Source organism: Leptodactylus fuscus, chromosome 1 (assembly GCF_031893055.1).
Source record: "Leptodactylus fuscus isolate aLepFus1 chromosome 1, aLepFus1.hap2, whole genome shotgun sequence".
Taxonomy (NCBI): Eukaryota; Metazoa; Chordata; class Amphibia; order Anura; family Leptodactylidae; genus Leptodactylus; species Leptodactylus fuscus.
This window is the reverse complement of record NC_134265.1, coordinates 235,013,093-235,039,013: the sequence shown is the minus strand read 5'-3', so window position 1 is coordinate 235,039,013 and position 25,921 is coordinate 235,013,093. Positions and strand designations below refer to the sequence as shown.

The window sequence follows — 25,921 nt, the reverse complement described above, 5'->3', positions numbered from 1 at the left end:
GAGGCGATTGCAGGCTATAGGAGACAATGTGTGTAAATGTACAAAACACAGCCTTGGAGATGGCAGGGATCGAACCCGGGGCCTCACACATGCAAAGCTTGCGCTCTACCACTGAGCTACATCCCCAGACCGTGGTCTGAACAAAGAGCTTTTGAAGATGCCACAAATATAGTATAGGAACGCTTGTTTACTGTGGTGCAAAGGAACCTGTCAAATGAAGAGACATTTCTTTCACTTCTCCGTTAAAAAGGTAATGGCTGCCAAAGTTTCCATTGTAGTTACTCTCTTTGAGAGGGTTTCTTTTCTTTCCTCTGTGACTCAACTTTCAATTGCTACACCTCAGCGCACTTTTATGACCACCCAAATTCCAGACTTCAAAATCTGTTCCGAATGCAGGCAGATCTTTCCCTTGGTAAAACGAACCAAGTCAGGAGAATTAAGGTGGCTTAACCTGTCTGCGGTTCTGGTGTGGATTCCTAAAAGGTACATGTGCCTTTGCACCTTGAGCCATGTTCGTGGCAGGCTTGTTCGCTTGCTTTGCCTTAGGTTGGTGTTGGTGGATTGCAGGCTATCGGGGCCATTTTTTTTTTCTCACCGCATAAACGACTGCCTTGGAGATACCAGGGGATCCAGCCCCAGAGTCTGACACGTACGAAGCGTACCATCTATCATTTCTCTCTGCCTTGGTGGAACCCTCGGGAAAAACGAGGAAGCTCGTCTTTATCAAATGCCCACTCCCTAGACGGAAAGTGTTGGCTGAAAGGCAGCAATGGAAAAGACATGGAGATGCCAGGGATTGAACCCGGGGCCTCACACATGCGAAGTGTGCACTCTACCACTGAGCTACATCCCCCGATTTCAGGCACGTGAGGCGCTCGCCGGTACAGACTTTATTCGACAACTGTGGAAAAGGGTTTTGAAGGGGTGAGGCGATTGCAGGATATAGGAGACAATGTGTGTAAATGTACAAAACACAGCCTTGGCGATGCCAGGGATCGAACCCGGGGTCTCACACATGCAAAGCGTGCGCTCTACCACTGAGCTACATCCCCCTATTACGAGCACATGAGGCGCTCGCCGGTACAGACTTTATTCAACAACTGTGGAAAAGGGCTTTGAAGGGGTGAGGCGATTGCAGGCTATAGGAGACAATGTGTGTAAATGTACAAAACACAGCCTTGGCGATGCCGGGGATTGAACCCGGGGTCTCACACATGCAAAGCGTGCGCTTTACCACTGAGCTACATCCCCGGACCGTGGCCTGAAGAAAGAGCTTTTGAAGATGCCGCAAATATAGTATAGGAACGCTTGTTTACTGTGGTGCAAAGGAACCTGTCAAATGAAGAGACATTTCTTTCACTTCTCCGTTAAAAAGGTAATGGCTGCCAAAGTTTCCATTGTAGTTACTCTCTTTGAGAGGGTTTCTTTTCTTTCCTCTGTGACTCAACTTTCAATTGCTACACCTCAGCGCACTTTTATGACCACCCAAATTCCAGACTTCAAAATCTGTTCCGAATGCAGGCAGATCTTTCCCTTGGTAAAACGAACCAAATCAGGAGAATTAAGGTGGCTTAACCTGTCTGCGGTTCTGGTGTGGATTCCTAAAAGGTACATGTGCCTTTGCACCTTGAGCCATGTTCGTGGCAGGCTTGTTCGCTTGCTTTGCCTTAGGTTGGTGTTGTTGGTGGATTGCAGGCTATCGGGGCCATTTTTTTTTCTCACCGCATAAACGACTGCCTTGGAGATACCAGGGGATCCAGCCCCAGAGTCTGACACGTACGAAGCGTACCATCTATCATTTCTCTCTGCCTTGGTGGAACCCTCGGGAAAAACGAGGAAGCTCGTCTTTATCAAATGCCCACTCCCTAGATGGAAAGTGTTGGCTGAAAGGCAGCAATGGAAAAGACATGGAGATGCTGGGGATTGAACCCGGGACCTCACACATGCGAAGCGTGCGCTCTACCACTGAGCTACATCCCCTGTTTTCACAGAAGGCAAGGAGCTCACCAGAATGAAGTTTATTCGACAACTGTGGTGCTGGGCTTGAGTAGAAAGGGGCGATTGCAGTCTATAGGAGACAATATGTGTAAATATATAAAACACAGCCTTGGAGATGCCGGGGATCAAACCCAGGGCCTCACACATGCAAATCGTGCGCTCTACCACTGAGCTACATCCCCCGATTCCAAGCACGTGAGGCGCTTGCCGGTACAGACTTTATTCGACAACTATGGAAAAGGGATTTGAAGGGGTGAGGCGATTGCAGGCTATAGGAGACAATGTGTGTAAATGTACAAAGCACAGCCTTGGAGATGCCGGGGATCGAACCCGGGGCCTCACACATGCACAGCGTGCGCTCTGCCACTGAGCTACATCCCCCGATTCCGGGTACATGAGGCGCTCGCCGGTACAGACTTTATTCAACAACTGTGGAAAAGGGCTTTGAAGGGGTGAGGCGATTGCAGGCTATAGGAGACAATGTGTGTAAATGTACAAAACACAGCCTTGGAGATGGCGGGGATCGAACCCGGGGCCTCACACATGCAAAGCTTGCGCTCTACCACTGAGCTACATCCCTGGACCGTGGCTTGAACAAAGAGCTTTTGAAGATGCCACAAATATAGTAAAGGAACGCTTGTTTACTGTGGTGCAAAGGAACCTGTCAAATGAAGAGACATTTCTTTCACTTCTCCGTTAAAAAGGTAATGGCTGCCAAAGTTTCCATTGTAGTTACTCTCTTTGAGAGGGTTTCTTTTCTTTCCTCTGTGACTCAACTTTCAATTGTTACACCTCAGCGCACTTTTATGACCACCCAAATTCCAGACTTCAAAATCTGTTCCGAATGCAGGCAGATCTTTCCCTTGGTAAAACGAACCAAGTCGGGAGAAATAAGGTGGCTTAACCTGTCTGCGGTTCTGGTGTGGATTCCTAAAAGGTACATGTGCCTTTGCACCTTGAGCCATGTTCGTGGCAGGCTTGTTCGCTTGCTTTGCCTTAGGTTGGTGTTGGTGGATTGCAGGCTATCGGGGCCATTTTTTTTTCTCACCGCATAAACGACTGCCTTGGAGATACCAGGGGATCCAGCCCCAGAGTCTGACACGTACGAAGCGTACCATCTATCATTTCTCTCTGCCTTGGTGGAACCCTCGGGAAAAACGAGGAAGCTCGTCTTTATCAAATGCCCACTCCCTAGACGGAAAGTGTTGGCTGAAAGGCAGCAATGGAAAAGACATGGAGATGCCAGGGATTGAACCCGGGACCTCACGCATGCGAAGCGTGCGCTCTACCACTGAGCTACATCCCGCGATTCCAGGCACATGAGGCGCTTGCCGGTACAGACTTTATTCGACAACTGTGGAAAAGGGTTTTGAAGGGGTGAGGCGATTGCTGGCTATAGGAGACAATGTGTGTAAATGTACAGAACACAGCCTTGGAGATGCCGAAGATTGAACCCGGGGCCTCACACATGCGAAGCGTGCGCTCTACCACTGAGCTACATCCCCTGATTTCAAGGAAGGCAAGGAGCTCTCCAGAATGAAGTTCATTCGACAACTGTGGAGCTGGGTTTGAGTAGAAGGGGGCGATCGCAGTCTATAGGAGACAATATGTGTAAATATATAAAACACAGCTTTGGAGATTCCGGGGATCGAACCCGGGGCCTCACACATGCAAAGCGTGCGCTCTACCACTGAACTACATCCCCCAATTCCAGGCATGTGAGGCGCTCGCCGGTACAGACTTTATTCGACAACTGTGGAAAAGGGCTTTGAAGGGGTGAGGCGATTGCAGGCTGTAGGAGACAATGTATGTAAATGTAAAAAACACAGACTTGGAAATGCCAGGGATCAAACCCAGGGCCTCACATATGCAAAGCGTGCGCTCTACCACTGAGCTACATCCCTCGATTACAGGCACATGAGGCACTCGCCGGTACAGACTTAATTCGACAACTGTGGAAAAGGGCTTTGAAGGGGTGAGGCGATTGCAGGCTATAGGAGACAATGTGTGTAAATGTACAAAACACTGCCTTGGAGATGCCGGGGATTGAACCCGGGGCTTCACACATGCGAAGCGTGCGCTCTACCACTGAGCTACATCCCTTTATTTCATGGAAGGTAAGGAGCTCTCCAGAATGAAGTTTATTCGACAACTGTGGAGCTGGGCTTGAGTAGAAGGGGGCGATTGCAGTCTATAGGAGACAAAATGTGTAAATATATAAAACACAGCCTTGGAGATGCCGGGGATCGAACCTGGGGCCTCACACATGCAAAGCGTGCGCTCTACCACTGAGCTACATCCCCCGATTCCAGGCACGTGAGGCGCTCGCCGGTACAGACTTTATTCAACAACTGTGGAAAAGGGCTTTGAAGTGGTGAGGCGATTGCAGGCTATAGGAAACAATGTGTGTAAATGTGCAAAACACAGCCTTGGAGATGCCAGGAATCGAACCCGGGGCCTCACACATGCAAAGCATGCGCTCTACCACTGAGCTACATCCCCGGACCATTGCCTGAAGAAAGAGCTTTTGAAGATGCCACAAATATAGTAAAGGAACGCTTGTTTCCTGTGGTGCAAAGGAACCTCTCAAATGAAAAGACATTTCTTTCACTTCTCCGTTAAAAAGGTAATGGCTGCCAAGGTTTCCATTGTAGTTAGTCTCTGTGAGAGGGTTTCTTTTTTTTCCTCTGTGACTCAACTTTCAATTGTTACACCTCAGCGCACTTTTATGACCACCCAAAGTCCAGACTTCAAAATTTGTTCCGAATGCAGGCAGATCTTTCCCTTGGTAAAACGAACCAAGTCAGGAGAAACAAGGTGGCTTAACCTGTCTGCGGTTCTGGTGTGGATTCCTAAAAGGGACACGTGCCTTTGCACCTTGAGCCGTGTTCGTGGCAGGCTTGTTCACTTGCTTTGCCTTAGGTTGGTGTTGTTGGTGGATTGCAGGCTATCGGGGCCATTTTTTTTTCTCACCGCATAAACGACTGCCTTGGAGATACCAGGGGATCCAGCCCCAGAGTCTGACATGTGCCTTGTCTTTCATTTGTGCCTCTATTTTATGGAAGATCTTTTTTTTTTTACTTACACATGGCGTGATTATGACCTTTACTTTTTTCATCATTTTGGTGTATGATCTTCTATTCCACTAATTCTGCCTGTTTACTGATACCTATCCGAGCATTTAAGCCATTTTTTGCATTTCCATGTATACTTATCTATACTAGTGTTAGTCTTTTGATGCTCAGTTATTTTATAGTTATTTCTAGTCAGTGTTTACTTGGAGGCACTCAGCCCAGTTTTCTCATGTGTCACAGTTTGCAGATTAATTAGTTAACGACTTAAATTAGTGCTAGTTCTGAAGCTCTGTTTCCCTATATAAGTAAATACATCTTATGGGGGAGCATTTCCAATGCAGGGGGCATTTCCTTTTGTAGTGTCCTGCTTACCTGAAGTGCAGATTAACCAAAGTGCACTTAAACAGGGCACGGAACAGGCTAACCATGGCTGAACACCAGGTAAACTTGAACCCAAAACAACAAGCTTCAACACATGGTATCAATAATCTGCACCTTCACTTACTAGCTTAGCAATTGTCTTCCTGCAGACATCCCCTCCATCTTTACCACCAGTACACACCATCCATATCAGTCCCTCTCTTCTTCCTTTTCCCATGTACAGCTCTCACACACTTTTCACTCTCTTTAACCATCCTAATTATTTCACTTCTTTTAGCAGTGAGACCAAACATAAGCGTCCACATCACTGAATGTCCATTTTGCTCCTCCTAGCCGCTGGGGGCATCTCTCCAAACACCTCCTTCACTAACTTTTCCTCTTCCTGCAGACATAGAAGGCCTTCAAACATCATCAATATTAACCATGTTCTTTCTCCTCCTCTTTCCCCTGTCTCTCCTAACTGATCTCTCTTGAACACATGCATAGTGTTTAATAAACTAGAATACATTAATGATTTATTCCTTAGAAAATCTCAACATGCTCACTCTTTCTGAAACTTGAATCCAGCAGACAGATTTGGCCTCCCCTGCTGCTAAGTTTCATGGTGGCCTACACTTCTCACACCTTTTCTAGGTCTGACAACAGGCAGCACCCTGGGGGTAGGCTACTTCTGTCTCCACAGGTCATTCCATTGGTTCCCTCACTCGCATTCCACTCATTTGAAGTCCATGCTATTAGACTTTTCCACCCACGCTCCTTACATGAAGCCATGATCTACTATCCACCTGGTTCATGCTATCAATTTCTGGATCACTTCACTTCTTAGCTTCCCCTCTTTTTATCCAATGAATTTCCTACCCTCATCATGGGTGACTTTAACATCCCTATTGACAACCCTGCCTTTCCAGCTGCCTCAAAGCTTCTCTCAATAACCACTTCTTTTGGTCTTTCACAATGTTCCTCATCTGTCACACATATAGATGGCAACAAAATCTGATCTGATCTTGTATTCTATCAACCCTCACAGTTTCTAGATATACTAACTCTTCTCTGCTGCTCTCTGATCTTAACCTTCTGTCTCTCACCATAAGTGCTCTCTCCCCTTCACAGGATACAGCTAGCCATCATACATATAGTAATTTACATTCTATTAACACCTAGCACCTCTCACATTCAGTCCACTCTGTTTTCCATCTCCTCAATCTCCTGTCTCAATTTGGCCACCAGTCACTATAATGAAATCCCTAAGTGCATTGGATGAGGTGGCTCCCCCCCCCCCTTGGAACACACCAGATACATTTTCTTCAGCGGTGCTCTAGGTGTGCAAAGTTGGTGCAGGTGACCTTGCCACTTATTTCCTAACAAAATTGATAAGATCCATCAGGAAATAAATGCACAATCCCCAGGCGGCATTGATTCACTCAAGTTCAAAAAAAGCAGACACTGTCACTCACCATATAATGGAAACCAAAGAGTGCACGACCTTCCAAATCTCTGGACTCCAAAGAGAAAAGCTTTCATGTGAAGGTAACAAATTGTTGAGGTCCGCAATACTTTGGTACAATTAAAATTCAACTTTTAATAAATCTTCTTAAAAATCCATAATGATGTACATGCCATGACTAAGGGGTAGAGTACCTCGAAACGTGTTGGCGTTTTATTTGTTGTTTGTTATTTTTTCTTCTGTTATATCATGTACATCATTATGGATTTTTAAGAAGATTTATTAAAAGTTGAATTTTAATTGGACCAAAGTATTGCGGACCTCAACAATTTGTTACCTTCACATTGATTCACTCACCTACGTAGTTACATAGTAGATGAGGTTGGATAAAGACATGAGTCCATAAAGTCCAACCTATAACCCTACAATCCCCTACAGTGTTGATCCAAGGGAAGGCAAAAAACCTACCATAGTACTGATCCCCCTCATTAATGGCACTTCAGACTGTAATATCCCAGCTACTTTCTTTGTCTCGCCCCACGACCTGCAGTAGTGACCCTTTCCCCTCACACCTTCTCTAATCTCTGCCGCCTGCTGTCACGAATTACCTTACTAAAATATTTAACCTCTCTCCCTTTTGGAATTTTTCCATCCTCTTTCAAACATGCTGTCATAAAAGTCTCCAATGATCTTTTGGAAGCTAAATCCAATGGTCTTTCTTTCTTCTTTTTCTTCTTTCTTCTTCCAGCATTTGACACTATTGACCATCAACTCTTCCTCACTATGCTGTGCTCAATCGGTTTCAAGGGCACCACTGATCTCTCCTGGTTCTCCTCTTATCTCTCAGACCGCACTTTCAGTGTATCATTTGCGGGCTGTTTTTTCCCCTCTTCCAATTGAGGTTCCTAAAGGCTCAGTCCTAGGCCCCCTCCTCTTTTCTCTCTACACAGCCCCCATTGGACAAACCATCGCCAGATTTGACTTCCAGTACCATCTTTATGCTGATGACACCCAATTATAGACATCTTCCTATGACATCACCCCTGTACTAATACAGAACACCAGTGACTGTCTCTCTGCTGTCACAAATATAATTTACTTGCTCTATCTAAAACTGAGTCTCTCAAAGACTTAATGACTACTGTTTTTACCATCTAATAGATCTGTCCCTGATATATCCATTGCGGTCTCTGGCCTTACTATAACTCCTAGGCAGCCCCACTGCCTCAGGTTCGTGTTTGACTAAGACCTTTCCTTCACCCCCACATACCCAATCACTCGCACGCTCATGTCATCTCCCCCTCAGAAATATCTCCAAAATACACCTTTTCCTTACCAGAGATACATTAAAAAAACTTGTCACCTTGATTCACTCTTGCTTTGATTCACTCTTGCTTTGACTACTGTAAATCCCTTCTAATCGGTGTACCCCTTACTAAACTCTCCCCTCTACAATCTATTCTGAATGCAGCGGCCAGGATCATCTCTCAGTCTAGATCAGGGGTCTCAAACTTGCGGGCCAACTGCGGCCCTCGGGACGAAAGTTTGTGGCCCCCGCGCAGCTCCTTGAATGTCCCACTATAGTCATCTTTCGGCCGGCACACTAAGACACACCTCCAATAGTCAGGTGACGTCTGACGTCACACACAGGTCCTTGAGTCTTAAACTTCAGCAGTACTAGCTTTCCACTGATCACCCATCTGTTATAACAGCAATAAAAGCGATGGGTGATCAGTGGAAAGCTAGTACTGCTGAAGTTTAAGACTCAAGGACCTGTGTGTGACGTCAGAGGTCACCTGACTATTGGAGGCGTGTCTTAGTGTGCCAGCCGAAAGATGAAGAGATGTAGTACTGAGAGGAATGTGAGATGGGGTGTGTGTGTGTGTGTGTCAGTGTCAGTAACCTAGGGGCAGAGATGGAGGGGGGGGGACATGAACCTGGGGTCACAGATGGAAGGGGGACATGAAAATGGGGGCAGATGATGGGGGTTTCTGAAATTGGGGCAGATGGAGGGGAATATGAAACTGGGGGCAGATGGATGGGGCACATGAAACTGGGGGCAGATGGATGGGGCACATGAAACTGGGGGCAGATGGATGGGGCACATGAAACTGGGGGCAGATGGAGGGGGATATCAAACTGGGGGAGAAATGGTGGGGGAGATTAAACTGGGGACAACTGGAGGGGGCATTAAACCGTGGGAGTAGCTGGAGGGGGACCTGTCTACCTCTAGTTGTCCCCAGTTTATTGTCACTGTCCACCTACCCCTACAGTTTAATGTCTGCTTCTAGCCTCCTGAGTTTAATGTCCCCCTCTAGTTGCCCCCAGTTTAATGTCCCACTTTAGCTGCCATTAATTTATTGCCCCCCTCCAACTACCCCCACCGTTTAATGTCCCCCTCCAGCTGCCCCAGTTTCATGTCCCCTCTAGTTTCCCTGAGTTTAAACTGGGGCACCAGGAGAGGGACTTAATACTGTGGGGCAGTTGGAAGGGAACATTACAATGTGGGGGCATATAGTGTATGGGTGACTGTAGGAGGATTATACTGTGTGGGGGCACATGAAAAATGAATAAGAATGGGTGGAGTCAAAATTGGGCGGAGCTAAATTTGCTGCGGCGAGCATAGCTTGTGGAAAACCTGATGCGGCCCAGACTCTACCTCCAGCGGCCCCCGTGTAAATTGAGTTTGAGACCCCTGGTCTAGATGCTACAGTGATGCCTCTGTTCTGTGTCAGTCACTACATTGGCTGCCTATTCATTACAGTATATAATATAAACTTATCACCCTCATTCACAAGGCTCTCCATACTGCTGCACCTCCCTACATTTCCTCCCTCATCTGTCTACCACCCAACCTGTGCTCTCTGTTCACTCAATGACTTAAAGAGGACACTTCACCGATTTGGGCACAGGAAGTTCTATATAACTGCTGGAAAGCTGAATTCAGCGCACTGTCGGCTTTGCCAATCTGTGCCCCGGGTAAAGAGCTATCGGTCCCGATACCATAGCTCTTTACAGTCAGAAGGGCATTCCTGACAGTCAGTCAGGTACGTACTTCTCCACCGCAGTGCCTATCGCGCTGTGCTGTGTGAGCGGGGAAGGGAACGTAAAAAATACTGTTACTTACCTCTCCACGATCCTGCCAGGTCTCCTTCATACTTGTTTAACGTCTCTGCCGTCACATGAACCCGGCCTGCTTCCCGGGTCATGTGACGTCCGACGTCATTAAAGGATGAAAGCGGCGGCCGACAGCATAGGAGCCGGGGAACAGGTAAGCAACAGGTGTGTGTTTTTTTTTTTTTTTTTTTTTTTTTTTTTTTTTAATATGTTTTTATTCCCCCGGGTCTCCAATTATTATACTCTGGGGTCTGAAAAGACCCCAGAGTATAATTGTTTATAGGTGTCCACAGTGGGACATAATACTGTGTGCAGGGGCCACTATGGGGGATAATACTGTGTGCAGGGGCCACTATGGGGGATAATACTGTGTGCAGGGGCCACTATGGGGGATAATACTGTGTGCAGGGGCCACTAATGGGGATAATACTGTGTGCAGGGGCCACTAATGGGGATAATACTGTGTGCAGGGGCCACTAATGGGGATAATACTGTGTGCAGGGGCCACTAATGGGGATAATACTGTGTGCAGGGGCCACTAATGGGGATAATACTGTGTGCAGGGGCCACTAATGGGGATAATACTGTGTGCAGGGGCCACTAATGGACATAATACTGTGTGCAGGGCTTACTAAGGGACATAATAGAGTGCGAAGGAGGGGGTTGGTCGAGGTCGTCAAAAGTTCGCCACGGGGCCCGGTTATTCCTAGTTATGCCACTGAACATATGTATAGTAATGATATACTGCTATGGTAGGGTTTTGACAAAACCATGTACAATTAATGAAATATATCTTTACTGGATGTAGAAAAATGTATATTTATATTCACAATACAGAAAAAAATGAATGGCTTCAATAAATCCAGATATTTCAGCATGCAATAAAAAATGTTGTGGCTTATCATTAAAAAGGACCTTTCACCTCCTGGGGCACATGCGGTTTTATATACCACTAGAAAGCCAACAGTGTGCTGAATTCAGCGCACTATCGACTTTCCCATTATGTGCTTCCAGTGAAGAACTATTGGTGCCGTTACCGTAGCTCTTCACTGTCAGAAGGGCGTTTCTGACAGTCAGTCAGGAACACCCTTCCTTACAGTATATCTATTGTGCTGTACTGTGACAGTAGTGAGGAACATCTCCCTCCCTCCTGATAGTACTCGTACATAGATGAGTACTGGGACCCATTCCTCACTGCTCAGCATCATCTCTGGGCGGTAAGCAACGCCCCCTCACAGTACAGTGCAATAAACGCTACTGTGAGGAAGGGCATTCCTGACTGACTGTAGGAAACAGTGTCATTCTTGACAGTGAAGAGCTATGGTACCAGCACTGATAGCTCTTCACCAGTGTAACAGAACATGAAAGCCAATAGTGCGCTGAATTTAGTGCACTGTCAGCTTTCTAGTGTTGTATTACACCGCATGTGCCTCAGGAGGTGAAAGATCCTCTTTAAAATTAATAACAGCATAGCACTGCTTCTGTGGTATGTTAGCAGATGATATACATCATTTATATAAAGCAACAAAGTGTAACTTAAAGGGAGTTTGTCATCAGAACAGTGCCTATTGAACTAATAAGTATAGTCAAATAGTTGGGGTTCACATGAATAAAATGCTTTTTCTACTTCCCAAAAAGTGTCTGCTTTGCTGAGATACAGCTTTTTTTGCCAGATATTCTAATGAGCTGTTTGGTACAATAGGGTGCACTGTTGCTCTCATCGTACCAAATAGCGATCTCCCTGCTGCACACCCCCGTGACACCCTTGTTGCACCAAACAGCTAATTAGCATATCAGAAAAAAGCTAATATCTCAGTATATAAGGGCTAGTTCACACGTGGGCAAAGGGGCGGATTTTGACAGCGGATTTCGCTTCAAAATCCACCCCTTTACAATGGTGGTCTATGCAGACCGCCAGGCTTCTTTTTTCCGCTAGCGGCAGGCTGCCACTAGCGGAGAAAAGAAGCGACCTGCCCTATCTTCAGGCAGAAGCCGCGCGGTTTCCGCCCCCGGCAGCACCCCCCTATGTCGGCTCATTCATTTGAGCCGACAGCGGAGGGGAAAGCCGCGACCGTGATGGTCGCGGCATGCGGGTTTTGACCAGAGAGAGACGCGGCTCGCCGCGTCTCTCTCGGTGTCAAAACCCGCGTGGGCAGTTCACGTGTGAACTAGCCCTAAGGCACCTATCAGGAAGCAGGAAAAGTGTTTTATTGCCTTGAACCCCAGCTACCTGATTGTACTGTACATATAGTTCAATAGGGACTATTCTGGTGACAGACTTTCTTTAATGCAATGCAGACCTTTAAACTTGACTCTTTCAATGGCCTTTGTTGCATTATGTGATAAGGTACCACATTACATTAAATCGGTGATAAGTTAAACTTCACTACACCTATGTATCTGAATACAAAGTGCTATTTAAATATATATATATATATATATATATATATATATATTGCACAAAAAAATTTACAATAAATTGCTTGCTCAGAAACATAGTTTATTTTCATTAAAAAAAAAACACGAAAAACAAACTTCACATTTAGAAACCTGCTGTCTATCTAGTTATCAATCCATTTAGGTTTCTCGCAAGACCATTTCTTCATCTGCTGTTCCAAAAATTGAAAACATTTCTAAAATAGAAGAAAAATTACATATTCTTTACAAATTGGGTATGAAGCATTGAAGCACCTCTCAAAGTTGTATTAGTACAACTCTAAATATGACAATAAGTCTCTTGCTCTGAGTACATCAACTGTGGCTATGATCACACTGGTTTTTCATTCATTTACAACCATCCCATGTTCATTTACAAGCTATATTTTGACTGGAGTGTCATAATAAACTTGATTCTAAATGTATGAGAGAGAACAAACTAAATGTAAGTATGGATGTGAATGCATAACTCCCATCTCCTGGAATTGGCAATGAAGGACATGCTCACGTCCACTTGTACCTAACATCTCAATAAGGGCTCGTTCACATCTGCGCCCGGCACTCCGTTATGCAGGTTTCCGTTTCCTGCATACAACAGAGCAGGAGACGGATACCTGCAGGACTCTCTCACCCATTCATTTGAATGGGTGAGAAAGCAGTCCGGCCGTGAGCGTTTTACGCTCTCCGCCGCGAAACCGGGTTTTTTTTAATCCGGACACAGAGTTGGACATGCAGTACTCTGTGTCCGGATTTTAAAAAAAAACGGTTTCGCGGCGGACAGCATAAAACGCTCAATGCTGCTCACGCCCGACCCGGTCTGTGCTTTCCGTCTTCTTGCATGTAGAAGACGGAAAGCACAGAACGGAGTGCTGAACGCAGGTGTGAAAATAGTGTCACTACACTAGCCATAAACTACTGATAAATCTTCTAGCTGGAGTGTCACCATAAATGTTCCAATCATACTGAACTCAAAACTTGCGTTTGGCATCCTTATAAATGTTCCTAATCAGAATGATTTATAGCAGTTATAGATGTTCTTACTAGCTCATAATATCCTACTTAGACTACTGTAACACCCTTCTCCATGGCCTCCCAGCGAATACTCTCACCGCCATCCAGTCCACCGTAAACTTTGCTACTCGCTTAATACACCTCTCCCCTATGTTCTTCATCATCTGCTGCTCTTTGCCAAACCCTTCACTGGCTACCCACTGCCCAGCGAATAGATTTCAAGTTACTAACGCTGACATAAAAAGCCCCTCCATATATCTCTGACCTAATCTCCGATAATCCAAAGACGACCTACTCCGCTCTGCTCTTATTCACTCTTCACACAGCCATCTCCAAGATTTCACCCGTGCATCCCCAATACTCTGGAACTCATTACCAAGACAAATAAGACACCTATTTAGGAAGGCCTACAACCGCCAATAATACTACTGTCACCTCACCACTATCTGAACAGTCTCTTCCCTCACCTTGTGTCTCTATCCCCCTTCCCTCATACACTGTACAGCCTTCTATCCCAATGTGCCAGTCAGTCATAGTTAGTATTATATTGTGTACTGTATGTAAACCCTCAAATGTAAAGCACCATGGAATTAATGGTGCTATATAATCAATAATAATAATTCCATCATTCCTGCATCTACCTTTGTAGAGGCTATACATCCATCTAGTGATATAAACAGTTCTGTGCTGGTGATCCTAGCATTTATTAGCTCTGTGTGAACAGGTGTTCAAACAGTCCTGAGATAGGAGGCTTGGAGGAAATACTAGGCCTAAGATTTTAGCTGGTCTTCTAGGCTTTTTTTTTTTTTTTTTTTTTTTTTTTCACAATTTCTCTGTCATGATGGCCTAGTGACAGACTCCAGTCTGGTGGTTTGAGATAACCATAGAGGTAGGCGCAAATAAGGCAGCTCCTAACACTCATTACTTAAATGGGAAATCCATGGTTTGAAGAGGAATTAGAATACACCATGGTCATGTGACAAATAGACACGTCACTGCCTGAGAAGAAGTGGAGCTCTTTCTGAAACAAGGCATTCATGTTTTCTCACCCTTGATAACCCCTTTAATTTTTGAAGATAGTGATTACAATGTTCATACACAAAATGGAGGTACAGTCATTTATCAATAAACCATCCTCTCAATGATGTAGTTATGGATGCAAAAGTGCCCTCATTCTAAGGGCATAATAGCTGACCGTACAATTCAGAATTGTACAGAGTTTGTCTCTAATCTGTATTATCTCAGTTCTGTTGCTTACTCCTGGCCTGTGCTACTTTCAGCCTCAAATGGCAATCAGGGTACTGTAGTAATGGGGACATTGTTCTCATAGTTTTCAGCTTCTCTCAGACTTCTCCATTAGGTTTACCTCCGCAGGTTTAACTTTTGACCAATAGTGTGGGAAAGCCTGTAACTAGCATTAAAGGGATTGTGCAGAAAAAAATAAAGCTTAAAGGGATCCTATCATTAAAAGTCAAATTTTTTTTTTGTCCCTAACACGTAGGAATAGCATTAAGAAAGGCTATTTGTCTCCTACCTTTAGATGTCTTCTCCGGGCCGCCGTTCGGTAAATAATCCAGTATGCAAATGAGTTCTCTTGCAGCGCTGGGGGCGGGCCCCAGCGCTCAAACAGCACTGGGGGCATCCCCAATGCTGCGAGAGAACTCTCCATCGCCACCTCCATCTTCTTTAGGAACGGGTCTTTTTCGTGTCTTCTTCCTGGGGTTGGCTTGAAACGTCTAAGACTCAGGCCTATGGCAACGCTGACTGCGCATGCCTGCCGGCCACAAGAAAATGGCCACTTACAATACTGTGCAAGCAGCCATTTTCTTGTGGCCGGCGAGCATGCGCAGTTGGCTTTTCCCGAGGCCTAGAAGTTTGAAGCCAACCCCCGAAAGAAGACGCGAAGAAGATGGAGGCGGCGCTGGAGAGTTCTCTCACAGCATTGGGGATGCCCCCAGTGCTGTTTGAGCACTGGGGCCTGCCCCCAGCGCTGCGAGAGAACTCATTTGCATACAGACGAAAACCGGATTATATACCGAAAGGCGGCCCGGAGAAGACATCTAAAGGTAGGAGACGAATAGCCTTTCTTAAGGCTATTCCTATGTGTTAGGGACAAAAAAATGACTTTTAATGATAGGATCCCTTTAATAAGTGCATTGCCTGAAAAGGATAAGATTTATTAAGTTGGTCCACCGATGTCCCAATGATTACATTTGAAGAGCACCATAGGGTGCCTTAAGTCTCAGTCTCCTCTGCTATTTAGTTTACTGTGACATCACCGACTTCCGCTGTGCGGTGAGGAACGCCCCCTCCCCGCCCTGACAGTACTCGTCCCTAGACTAATATTGGGTAGCGTGCCTCACCACTCAGACATCGCTGGGTGGTAAGGAACGTCCTCTCTGACAGCACTATGAACTCTACTGTCAGGAGGGGCATTCCTCACAGACTGTCCGAAATGCCCTTCTGACACTGAAGAGCTACGATAACTGCACCGATAACTCTTCAGCAGGGGCACCTAACTGGAAAGCCGATAGTGTGGTGAAATCAGCTTTCTAGCAGTATATAAAACCGCATATGCCCAAGGGCATGAAAGGTCCTCTTTAAAAGGATAAAAAAAACCTTAGTCTAAGCTATACCCATGTTCTGTAACATTTTGGAAAAAAACAATTTCACAGAAAACATATCATGTGGGATTTGCAAATACTACAAAGGAATTTACCAAGGAATTTAGTGAAGTGGAAAAATTCAGCTTCAAATTTGTGAAGCTGAATTTTTCACCTTAGAAAAATTCCTGAAGTTGAATTTCCATGTGAACATACCTTTAAAGTTGTTGTTTCATGAAAACAACTTCTTTTCAGGGTATATGGATATTATAGAGTGGGGCTTAGCTGAGAACTCCCCTTTATTAGCCATAGAAGACAGCTGGTAAGAGATGGTATACCTGACTTATTCATGAATTACATTGTCAACTCTCTATCTATCTATCTATCTATCTATCTATCTATCTATCTATCTATCTATCTTTTCATTAATCTTTTATAAAGACATGTTTATTACCTTTTTTGTTTATCTGTAGATCATCGGAAATGGTTTGCAAACATTCTAAACTGTTCTGCAGGTTTTGATAAGTATTTCTGACAAAGCCAGATACTGGTTCACCTGTAATGAAGAAAAACACTCTAAAATGATTCTAAGCGATGTTATAACATCCTTTAACATAGAAAACTTAAAACTCTTAGTCGATCATGAATTCAATAATGTTCTTGATTTTATTATTTTCTCAAAGAATTTAGAGATGCCTATCTTTATACCATTGTTGTACTGCATAGACTGAAAGCCCTCGCGGGCAGGGCCCTCTACCCCACTGTGCCAGTCGGTCACTGTATTATAGCTACCTGTATATTCTGTGTACTGTAACCTCCAAATGTAAAGCACCATGGAATTAACGGTGCTATATAAATAAACAATAATAATAACAATAATACTGCATGGCTTTTTCCAGTTAATGTACCAATCTAGCCACTCCGACTCTGGATGTCCTCTGTTTTGCATGATAATCTGATTGTTGTGTAACATTAGCTGCTTCTGAGATTCTGAAGCTATATATGGCATATAAATATGCAGGGTATAAACATACAATGACCTACATTTATTAACTACTTTCAGACCACCCATTGACAATATACATCCAGGCATCAGTACTTAACTCTGTAAGGATGTACTGGCCCGTATTCACAGAGCTTGAATCTGCACAAGATCATGCAGCTGCATTTGCAGGAAGGCAGGGATCAATGGCAACCAGCTTTTCCATATAGAAAGCAAGAAAGCAATTGTTTACCATCCCTACTTTCTTGATTGCTGCATACATAGCGCTTAAAGGGATTCAATCATTGAGATGACATTTTTTTTCTCCGTAACATGTAGGAATAGCCTTAAAGGGATTCTACCATTAAACTACCTGTTTTTCTAAAGAACACGTCGGAATAGCCTTAAGAAAGGCTATTTGTCTCCTACCTTTAGACGTGGTCTCCGCCGCCCCGTTCCGTAGAAATACCGATTTTAATCGGTATGCAAATGAGCTCTCCACAGCAATGAGGGCGGGCCCCAGCGCTGAAACGCCGATGAGCGCGTCCCCATTGCTGCCCAGAGCTCTTTCCTGCACCACCTCCTTCTTCTGCAGCAACTCCGCCTCTTCTGGCTTCTCTTGCTCTTGTAGTTCTATACAGGAGCATAGAGAGGCCACCCAAAAATGACCGCCAGCCAGCTCCTGTATTGAACTGCAAGAGCGGCTACCCAAAATGGCCAGCACTTTGTCCTATATAGTGAGAAAGTGACAGGCAAAGTCTTGGAAGGATGTTATATTTCCCCCAGAGTCTTCTCTTATGTATGATGAGTGAGGTCAGTACAGGACTGTAGCAAAACCTCACCTGTGATTTTTAACCACTTCTTTCCTACAGCAGAAAACAGCACACGCACAGGTGGTAGCTGGGCCTCATTACAGGTCTATAAAGCCTGACAAGACCTCATTCCTGGGCAGTTCCTGGGGGGAGTGAGGAGGTGCCCGGTCCTGTCTCTAAAAGCCTGTACACTGGTGAGACCTGTGCGAACACAGCCTCTGTTTTGTTTTCCGTGTGGCTGGTGCTAGCCACACGTATAGACAGGGTTCCAGTGTTTAGTTAGCAGCTCAGGCGAGCAGGTTTTGTTTTATTATTTTTTTTTTTGCTTGAAGTTGAGGCCTGTTCTTGTTTCTGCCAGTTTTGCAAAATAAACACACAGGGTAAAACCTGTTTGTACCAGATTTCTGTCTCTGACTGTATGGGTTCGCTGCTGCTACCACTGAGCCTACTCCACCACAATATATACTGTATATGTGTGTGTGAAAATATATATATATAAGTGAAAAACATACACTTTTTCCCTTATCTTTTGTTTATATTTTCCAGGATTCTAGAGAAATTTAAGAAACATGCAATAACAAAAACAACATAAAAATAAAGCCCTATGTGTCACCAAAAAAAGAGGCCCGGTACAGAAGTGATTAATGAATAATGTGTAAATAATAAATTAAATAAAAAATGAAATTAAAAAAAATATAGAAACGAAAAAAAAAAAAATACTACAACCACATCAAAAGTTCTAGACATGCCGCCAAAGAAAGAAACGTATTTGGCAATTATATAGCAATAACCTTAATGCAGAAGGAAAACAAAAACCACAAAAAAAACACCCATGTGAAAGATTTTCCTGGATACTATAAATGATATTAAAATAAAGCGCTATATATATATATATATATATGAGATGAGCGAACACTGTTCAGAACAGCCGTTCCGAACAGCACGCTCACATAGAAATGAATGGAAGGTGCGTCCATTCATTTCTATGGGAGCGTGCTGTTCGGATCAGCTGATCCGAACAGTGTTCGCTCATCTCTAATAATTTATATATATCCCAAAAAAAATATTTGAAAAACCCTAACAAAAAAAGTCATAGCTTGCAGCTACAAAAACTTTAAATCCTCGGCCCATGGCCTCTCAACTATTTCTCAAGTCAAAATCAAATAGCATTACTTTTTGTCTCATTAACCTCATCTGTTTCTAGATTTAATATTTCTTTAACCTGCTTCTTAAATGTTTCTATTTGCATCAAGTTGCTGACATTGTACAGATGTATCTAATAAAGTGGCCGTGGAGAAGAAAATGGATGCATAATATTCCTGAAAAAGAACATACCAAGAACTAATTCATGATGATTGATCGGGCAACACATCCTCCCATCGATGTCAATATTGCTAGCTCGTGCGGTGAGCAGGCAGTGTACTGGAGATCTAGGTTTAATTTCTTGCTTATGAATATGCTTCTTAGAAGATGCGTCATGGCACAGATTCACTGCGAATCAGAAAGCATAATATAGTACACCTAAAGGTTTCTAATGTGGCAAGACTAAAATATAAGGCACAAAATAGCCACTGCACAGTACATACAATTACTGAATTCCTGAACAAGCAATCCATAATTAAGGACATAAACTAATCACAGTACCTTGTAAGGCTGTCCAACAGTTTACAATAATGTATTCCTTATTAATTTATTCTTTGTAAAAGTAATCCTTTTATCCCTATGCAAATCAGCACAAAAGGGTCTGGCTTTCCATCAATGAACTTCGATATCTCCTGCTGCTAACATTTCACCCCTTGGCCTCAGCACATAGTACTGACTGTATGGTTTGTGTCTGATGATGACACCTTCATCTGAAGCCAGCTTCCTTCACTTCTGGTGCAGTAAGTCACCCTCAGACATGCACAGAGCAGTTAGTACTGTGTGCTGAGACCTAAGAGAGAGATGTAAATCAACTAGCAGTGGCAAAGCTGAGTAGCAGTTAGCAGCAGCAGGTAGTGAAGCCCACTGATGGAAAGCAATTCCTCTAAATCCTTTTTCTGCTCATTTGCATAGGAATAAAAAGACAATTTTTACAAGAATGGAGCAGCAGTTCTGAATAAGAAATACAACATTGTAAACTGTGCTGACATCCCTGTGTTTAATTTAAGCCTCAAATCTGTGCGGACAGGTTCCCTCTAAGGGCTATTCACATCATATATACACTCACCGGCCACTTTATTAGGTACACCATGCTAGTAACGGGTTGGACCCCCTTTTGCCTTCAGAACTGCCTCAATTCTTCGTGGCATAGATACAACAAGGTGCTGGAAGCATTCCTCAGAGATTTTGGTCCATATTGACATGATGGCATCACACAGTTGCCGCAGATTTGTCGGCTGCACATCCATGATGCGAATCTCCCGTTCCACCACATCCCAAAGATGCTCTATTGGATTGAGATCTGGTGACTGTGGAGGCCATTGGAGTACAGTGAACTCATTGTCATGTTCAAGAAACCAGTCTGAGATGATTCCAGCTTTATGACATGGCGCATTATCCTGCTGAAAGTAGCCATCAGATGTTGGGTACATTGTGGTCATAAAGGGATGGACATGGTCAGCAACAATACTCAGGTAGGCTTTGGCGTTGCAACGATGCTCAATTGGTACCAAGGGGCCCAAAGAGTGCCAAGAAAATATTCCCCACACCATGACACCACCACCACCAGCCTGAACCATTGATACAAGACAGGATGGATCCATGCTTTCATGTTGTTGACGCCAAATTCTGACCCTACCATCCGAATGTCACAGCAGAAATCGAGACTCATCAGACCAGGCAACGTTTTTCTAATCTTCAATTGTCCAATTTCGATGAGCTTGTGCAAATTGTAGCCTCAGTTTCCTGTTCTTAGCTGAAAGGAGTGGCACCCGGTGTGGTCTTCTGCTGCTGTAGCCCATCTGCCTCAAAGTTCGACGTACTGTGCGTTCAGAGATGCTCTTCTGGCTACCTTGGTTGTAACGGGTGGCTATTTGAGTCACTGTTGCCTTTCTATCAGCTCGAACCAGTCTGGCCATTCTCCTCTGACCTCTGGCATCAACAACGCATTTCCGCCCACAGAACTGCCGCTCACTGGATGTTTTTTCTTTTTCGGACCATTCTCTGTAAACCCTAGAGATGGTTGTGCGTGAAAATCCCAGTAGATCAGCAGTTTCTGAAATACTCAGACCAGCCCTTCTGGCACCAACAACCATGCCACGTTCAAAGGCACTCAAATCACCTTTCTTCCCCATACTGATGCTCGGTTTGAACTGCAGGAGATTGTCTTGACCATGTCTACATGCCTAAATGCACTGAGTTGCCGCCATGTGATTGGCTGATTAGAAATTAAGTGTTAACGAGCAGTTGGACAGGTGTACCTAATAAAGTGGCCGGTGAGTGTATTTTTTAACATCTGTTTAGCAGATACATATAATGGAAATTACAGATGATGATGATCCATATTTTTAAAGTGTTATTTGAGCTACTGGAGATCTGGAACTGGGAGCTGACAAAAATTAAAATAAAGTTATGTTTCAAGTATAGGTTTGCAGCATTTATTTTTTATTTTTCAAGACTTCAACAAGATATAGATTACTATAGACAAAGTAAAACAAAAGAGCTGGTAAAGAAATTCATTTAAAAAAGGGGGTAAATTTGCCTTTAAAATGTATTAAATTATTGAATGTGTTATTTTCATTACATATTTATATTTCTAAACTCACCATTGTATTTATCTTCCAGGTCTGCTGTGTGCAAAGTTATTGCTTCCCTGAAAGCAGATATTTTATGATCAATCAGTAAATCGGGTACTCAGTTTTAAAGATGACATTAAATATGTTACGGTATATAGAGAATGAGCCATCCAACATTGAAGAAAAAAAAATTACAACATAAAACATACAAACAAAAAACACATTATACTAATGGGATTCAATGCTGAACCTGATTCATGTTGTTGGAGTCACATGTTAGTATGTATGTAGTCAGTGCACAACTTCTATAACTGTAAATTTAGTGTGCTATCAAAATCATTGACCACACAGCCATTATTAACCCCTTAAGGACACAGCCCAAATGTATGTTAAGGACCAGGCCTATTTTTTCAAAATTGACATGTGTCACTTTAAATGGCAATAATTTTGAGACTCTTTAATTTACACAAGTGATTTTGGGATTATTTTCTCGTAACACATTATACTTCATGTTAGTGGTAAACACTAATCAATATTTTTGTATTTACTTATTAAAAAAATAGGAAATTTGATGGAAATTTGGAAAAAATTGCAATTTTCAAAATGTGAAATTCTCTGTTTTTCAGGCAGATAGTTATACCACCCAAATACATTAATAAATATTATCTCCTATATCTCTGCTTTATATCGGCATCATCTTTTGATTGTATTTTAATTTTATTTTGGACGTTATAAGGCTTACAAGTGTAACAGCGATTTTCCAGATTTACAAGAAATGTAACTGTTTTTTGTTTTTGTTTTACACTTTATTTTTTTTTTTTTTTAAAAAAACTTTTTTACATTGTTTTATTTGTGCTGCAAGCACACTAGAACAAGTGATCAGAGAGGATCGCTGGTTCTATACTAACTACAGACTGCAATACACGTGTATTGCAGTCTATAGAGGAAGCTAGCTATGCAGATGCATAGACTAGCTTCCCCTCGTCCTGGCATCCAAGGGGTTAACCCTCCCCCCATCGGAGCTCGCTCCGATGGGGGGAGGGATTAAGGAGCAGCGTGTAGCTGTAAATTACAGCTCACACAGACTCCTGCTGCTGGCAACATGATTTATAGCCCGGCCAAACCCCTAGGGTGCCATGATCACTATGGATCATGGCACCTTAAGGGTTAAACAGAGGGGGTCGGTGCAATCACCGTCCCTGCTGCTACAGGGGAAGCCTGGCTGTCAGATACAGCCGGCCTCCCATGGAGATCGCACGGGCTCTGCTTCTGAACCCATGCGATCTCTATCACGTACAGGTACGTGGGAATGCGGGAACTAACCACATTCCCTGACGTACAGGTACGTGATTTAGCGTTAAGGGGTTAATAATAATAATAATTTTTATTTCTATAGCGCCAACATATTCCGCAGCGCTGTACAATTTGTAGGGTTCAAATACAGACAGAAAGATACATTACAAAGAAAGTCGTTTCACACAATGGGACTGAGGGCCCTGCTCGCAAGAGCTTACAATCTATGAGGTAGAGGGGGGGTGACACAAGAGGTAGCAGGGGCGGCATTGCTTATGCAGAGGTCAGACACTTTTGTAATAGAGGTGACTGTCATTACACAAACATAAAACTTTATGAGCCGTCAACAGTCGTGTCCTTTAACATGTGGATGGAGCTTGGACAGATAAAGTTATCCTGAGATGACATCATATCATGTGGGGTAATGTGGGAGTGGGGACAGAGGAGGGTTAAGGGTTTACGTTAGAAATTGTGATAGGCTTGTCTGAAAAGATGCGTCTTTAGTTTGCGTTTGAAACTGTAGAAATTGGGAGTTAATCTGATTGTCCGGGGTAGAGCATTCCAGAGAAGTGGTGTAGCTTGGGAGAAGTCTTGTATACGAGTGTGGGAGGTTCTGATAATAGAGGATGTAAGTGTTAGGTCATTGAGTGAACGGAGAGCACGTGTTGGGCGGTAGACAGAGATGAGGGAGGAAATGTAAGGAGGTGCGGCATTATGGAGAGCCTTGTGGATGAGAGTGATAACTTTATATTTTATTCTATAATGAATAGGCAGCCAGTGTAGTGACTGGCACAGACCAGAGGCATCGCTGTAGCGTCTAGCCTGATAGATGAGCCTGGCCGCTGCATTCAGAATAGATTGTAGAGGGGAGAGTTTAATGAGGGGAAGACCGATTAGTAAGGGATTACAGTAGTCAAGGCGAGAATGAATCAGAGAGACAATAAGTGTCTTTAATGTATCTCTGGTAAGGAAAGAGTGTATTCTGGAGATGTTTTTGAGGTGAAGGTGACATGAACGTGCGAGTGATTCAACATGAGGGGAGAAGGAAAGGTCTGCATCAAACATGACCCCGAGGCAGCGGGCCTGCTGCCTAGGAGTTATAGTAAGGCCTGAGACTGCAATGGATATATCAGGGACAGATCTATTAGATGGTGGAAACAGTAGTAGTTCAGTCTTGGAGAGATTTAGTTTCAGATAGAGTGAGGACATGATATTTGAGACAGCAGAGAGACAGTTGCTGGTGTTCTGTATGAGTGCAGGGGTGATGTCATGGGAAGATGTGTATAATTGGGTGTCATCAGCATAAAGATGGTACCTGAAGCCAAATCTGGCGATGGTTTGTCCAATGGGGGCTGTGTAGAGAGAAAAGAGCAGGGGGCCTAGGACCGAGCCCTGAGGAACCCCAACAGCAAGGGAAAGAGGGGAGGAAACAGAGCCCACAAATGATACACTGAAGGTGTGGTCTGAGAGATAAGAGGAGAACCAGGAGAGTGCAGTGTCATTGAGGCCAACTGAGCGGAGCATAGTGAGGAGGAGTTGATGTCAACTGTGTCAAAAGCTGCAGAGAGGTCCAGAAGAATAAGGGGGCATTCACACTACGTTTACTGAAGCTTATTCTGAGCGTAAAACACGTTCAGAATAAGCAGCGTATAAAGCAGCTCCATTCATTTCTATGGGAGCCGGCATACGAACGCTCCCCATAGAAATGAATGGGCTGCTTCTTTCACTGCGAGCAGTCCCATTGAAGTGAATGGGAAGTGCCGGCGTGTACGGCTCTGCATGAGCAGAGCTTGCCGTAGACGCCGGCACTTCCCATTCACTTCAATGGGACTGCTCGCAGTGAAAGAAGCAGCCCATTCATTTCTATGGGGAGCGTTCGTATGCCGGCTCCCATAGAAATGAATGGAGCTGCTTTATACGCCGCTTATTCTGAACGTGTTTTACGTTCAGAATAAGCTTCAGTAAACGTAGTGTGAATGCCCCCTAAGAAGAGAGAAGTCACCATTGGATTTAGCCATTAGGAGATCATTGGAGACTTTTGTGACAGCCGTTTCAGTAGAGTGCAGAGCGCGGAAGCCAGATTGTAAGGGGTCAAGCAGAGAGTTATCAGAGAGATAGCGGATTAAATGAGAATAGACCAGGCGTTCCAAGAGTTTAGAGATGAAGGGGAGGTTAGAGACAGGTCGATAGTTAGCAGCACAGGATGGGTCCAGGGAGGGTTTTTTCCAATAACGGGGTTATAACAGCATGCTTGAAGGAGGATGGGAAGATTCCAGAAGAGAGAGAGGTTAAATATTTTAGTAAGGTAAGTAGTGACAGCAGGCGACAGAGATTGGAGAAGGTGTGAGGGGAAGGGGTCACTGCTGCAGGTTGTAGGGCGAGAAGAAGAAAGTAGTTGGGAGACTTCCTCTTCTGTAACAGGTTCAAAAGATGAGAATGGACAGTCTGAAGTGCGGTTGGTGAGGGGATCATTGCTATGGTAGGTGGTGGGATCAATGCCACCTGGGGCTTGGGCAGTAATTTCCTGACGGATCTTATCAATTTTAGCATGGAAATACATGACCAGGTCATCAGCACTAAGGTCTGTGAATGGCGTCTGCACCTTGGGTGTGAGTAAGGAGTAAAAAGTTTCAAAAAGCCTTTTAGGGTTGCTGGAGAGAGAAGAGATGAGGGCGGTAAAATAGTCTTGCTTGGCGAGGTAAAGGGCAGAACTATATGTTTTAAGCATAAATTTAATGTCTAAACCCTGGCAACAAAAGTGAGTACACCCCTTATGCTAGGTTTACACTAGCGTTTTGTTTTCCATTCCTCGGGTCCTCAAGCAGACCCGAGAAATGGAAACCTAATCCGTTTAAAAATCAGTTACCCATAGACCATAATGGCGTCCACTGTGTTTCCGCCCAAAAAATGTGGAGAGAGAAGTGTTTGGGGTCGTTATATTGGAATATTGGCCTACTGTCCCGTTTCCAAAGGGAGGTGATCATGCTCTGCTTCAGTATATCACAGTACATCTTGACATTCATGGTTCTCTCAATGAACTGTACCTCCCAACAG

General features: G+C 44.1%; 1 protein-coding gene and 13 non-coding genes across 14 annotated transcripts in view; all 14 read right to left on the bottom strand.

Annotated features, from left to right (window-relative positions):
- CCDC158 (coiled-coil domain containing 158) overlaps positions 1-25,921 on the bottom strand; it is a 112,983-nt gene that overhangs the window by 1,785 nt on the left and 85,277 nt on the right. Inside the window, 4 exon segments of the mRNA XM_075283280.1 lie at positions 596-756; positions 16,519-16,620; positions 19,194-19,349; positions 21,605-21,651. Of these exon segments, the coding sequence (XP_075139381.1) occupies positions 596-756; positions 16,519-16,620; positions 19,194-19,349; positions 21,605-21,651 (466 nt within the window).
- TRNAA-UGC (transfer RNA alanine (anticodon UGC)) lies at positions 55-126 on the bottom strand. The gene has a single exon. It is a non-coding gene; the product is annotated as a tRNA-Ala (tRNA).
- On the bottom strand, positions 782-853 carry TRNAA-CGC (transfer RNA alanine (anticodon CGC)). Its single transcript has one exon. It is a non-coding gene; the product is annotated as a tRNA-Ala (tRNA).
- Positions 981-1,052, bottom strand: TRNAA-UGC (transfer RNA alanine (anticodon UGC)). The gene has a single exon. It is a non-coding gene; the product is annotated as a tRNA-Ala (tRNA).
- TRNAA-UGC (transfer RNA alanine (anticodon UGC)) lies at positions 1,180-1,251 on the bottom strand. Its single transcript has one exon. It is a non-coding gene; the product is annotated as a tRNA-Ala (tRNA).
- Positions 1,909-1,980, bottom strand: TRNAA-CGC (transfer RNA alanine (anticodon CGC)). The gene has a single exon. It is a non-coding gene; the product is annotated as a tRNA-Ala (tRNA).
- Positions 2,109-2,180, bottom strand: TRNAA-UGC (transfer RNA alanine (anticodon UGC)). The gene has a single exon. It is a non-coding gene; the product is annotated as a tRNA-Ala (tRNA).
- On the bottom strand, positions 2,308-2,379 carry TRNAA-UGC (transfer RNA alanine (anticodon UGC)). Its single transcript has one exon. It is a non-coding gene; the product is annotated as a tRNA-Ala (tRNA).
- TRNAA-UGC (transfer RNA alanine (anticodon UGC)) lies at positions 2,507-2,578 on the bottom strand. Its single transcript has one exon. It is a non-coding gene; the product is annotated as a tRNA-Ala (tRNA).
- TRNAA-CGC (transfer RNA alanine (anticodon CGC)) lies at positions 3,432-3,503 on the bottom strand. Its single transcript has one exon. It is a non-coding gene; the product is annotated as a tRNA-Ala (tRNA).
- TRNAA-UGC (transfer RNA alanine (anticodon UGC)) lies at positions 3,632-3,703 on the bottom strand. Its single transcript has one exon. It is a non-coding gene; the product is annotated as a tRNA-Ala (tRNA).
- On the bottom strand, positions 4,030-4,101 carry TRNAA-CGC (transfer RNA alanine (anticodon CGC)). Its single transcript has one exon. It is a non-coding gene; the product is annotated as a tRNA-Ala (tRNA).
- On the bottom strand, positions 4,230-4,301 carry TRNAA-UGC (transfer RNA alanine (anticodon UGC)). The gene has a single exon. It is a non-coding gene; the product is annotated as a tRNA-Ala (tRNA).
- TRNAA-UGC (transfer RNA alanine (anticodon UGC)) lies at positions 4,429-4,500 on the bottom strand. Its single transcript has one exon. It is a non-coding gene; the product is annotated as a tRNA-Ala (tRNA).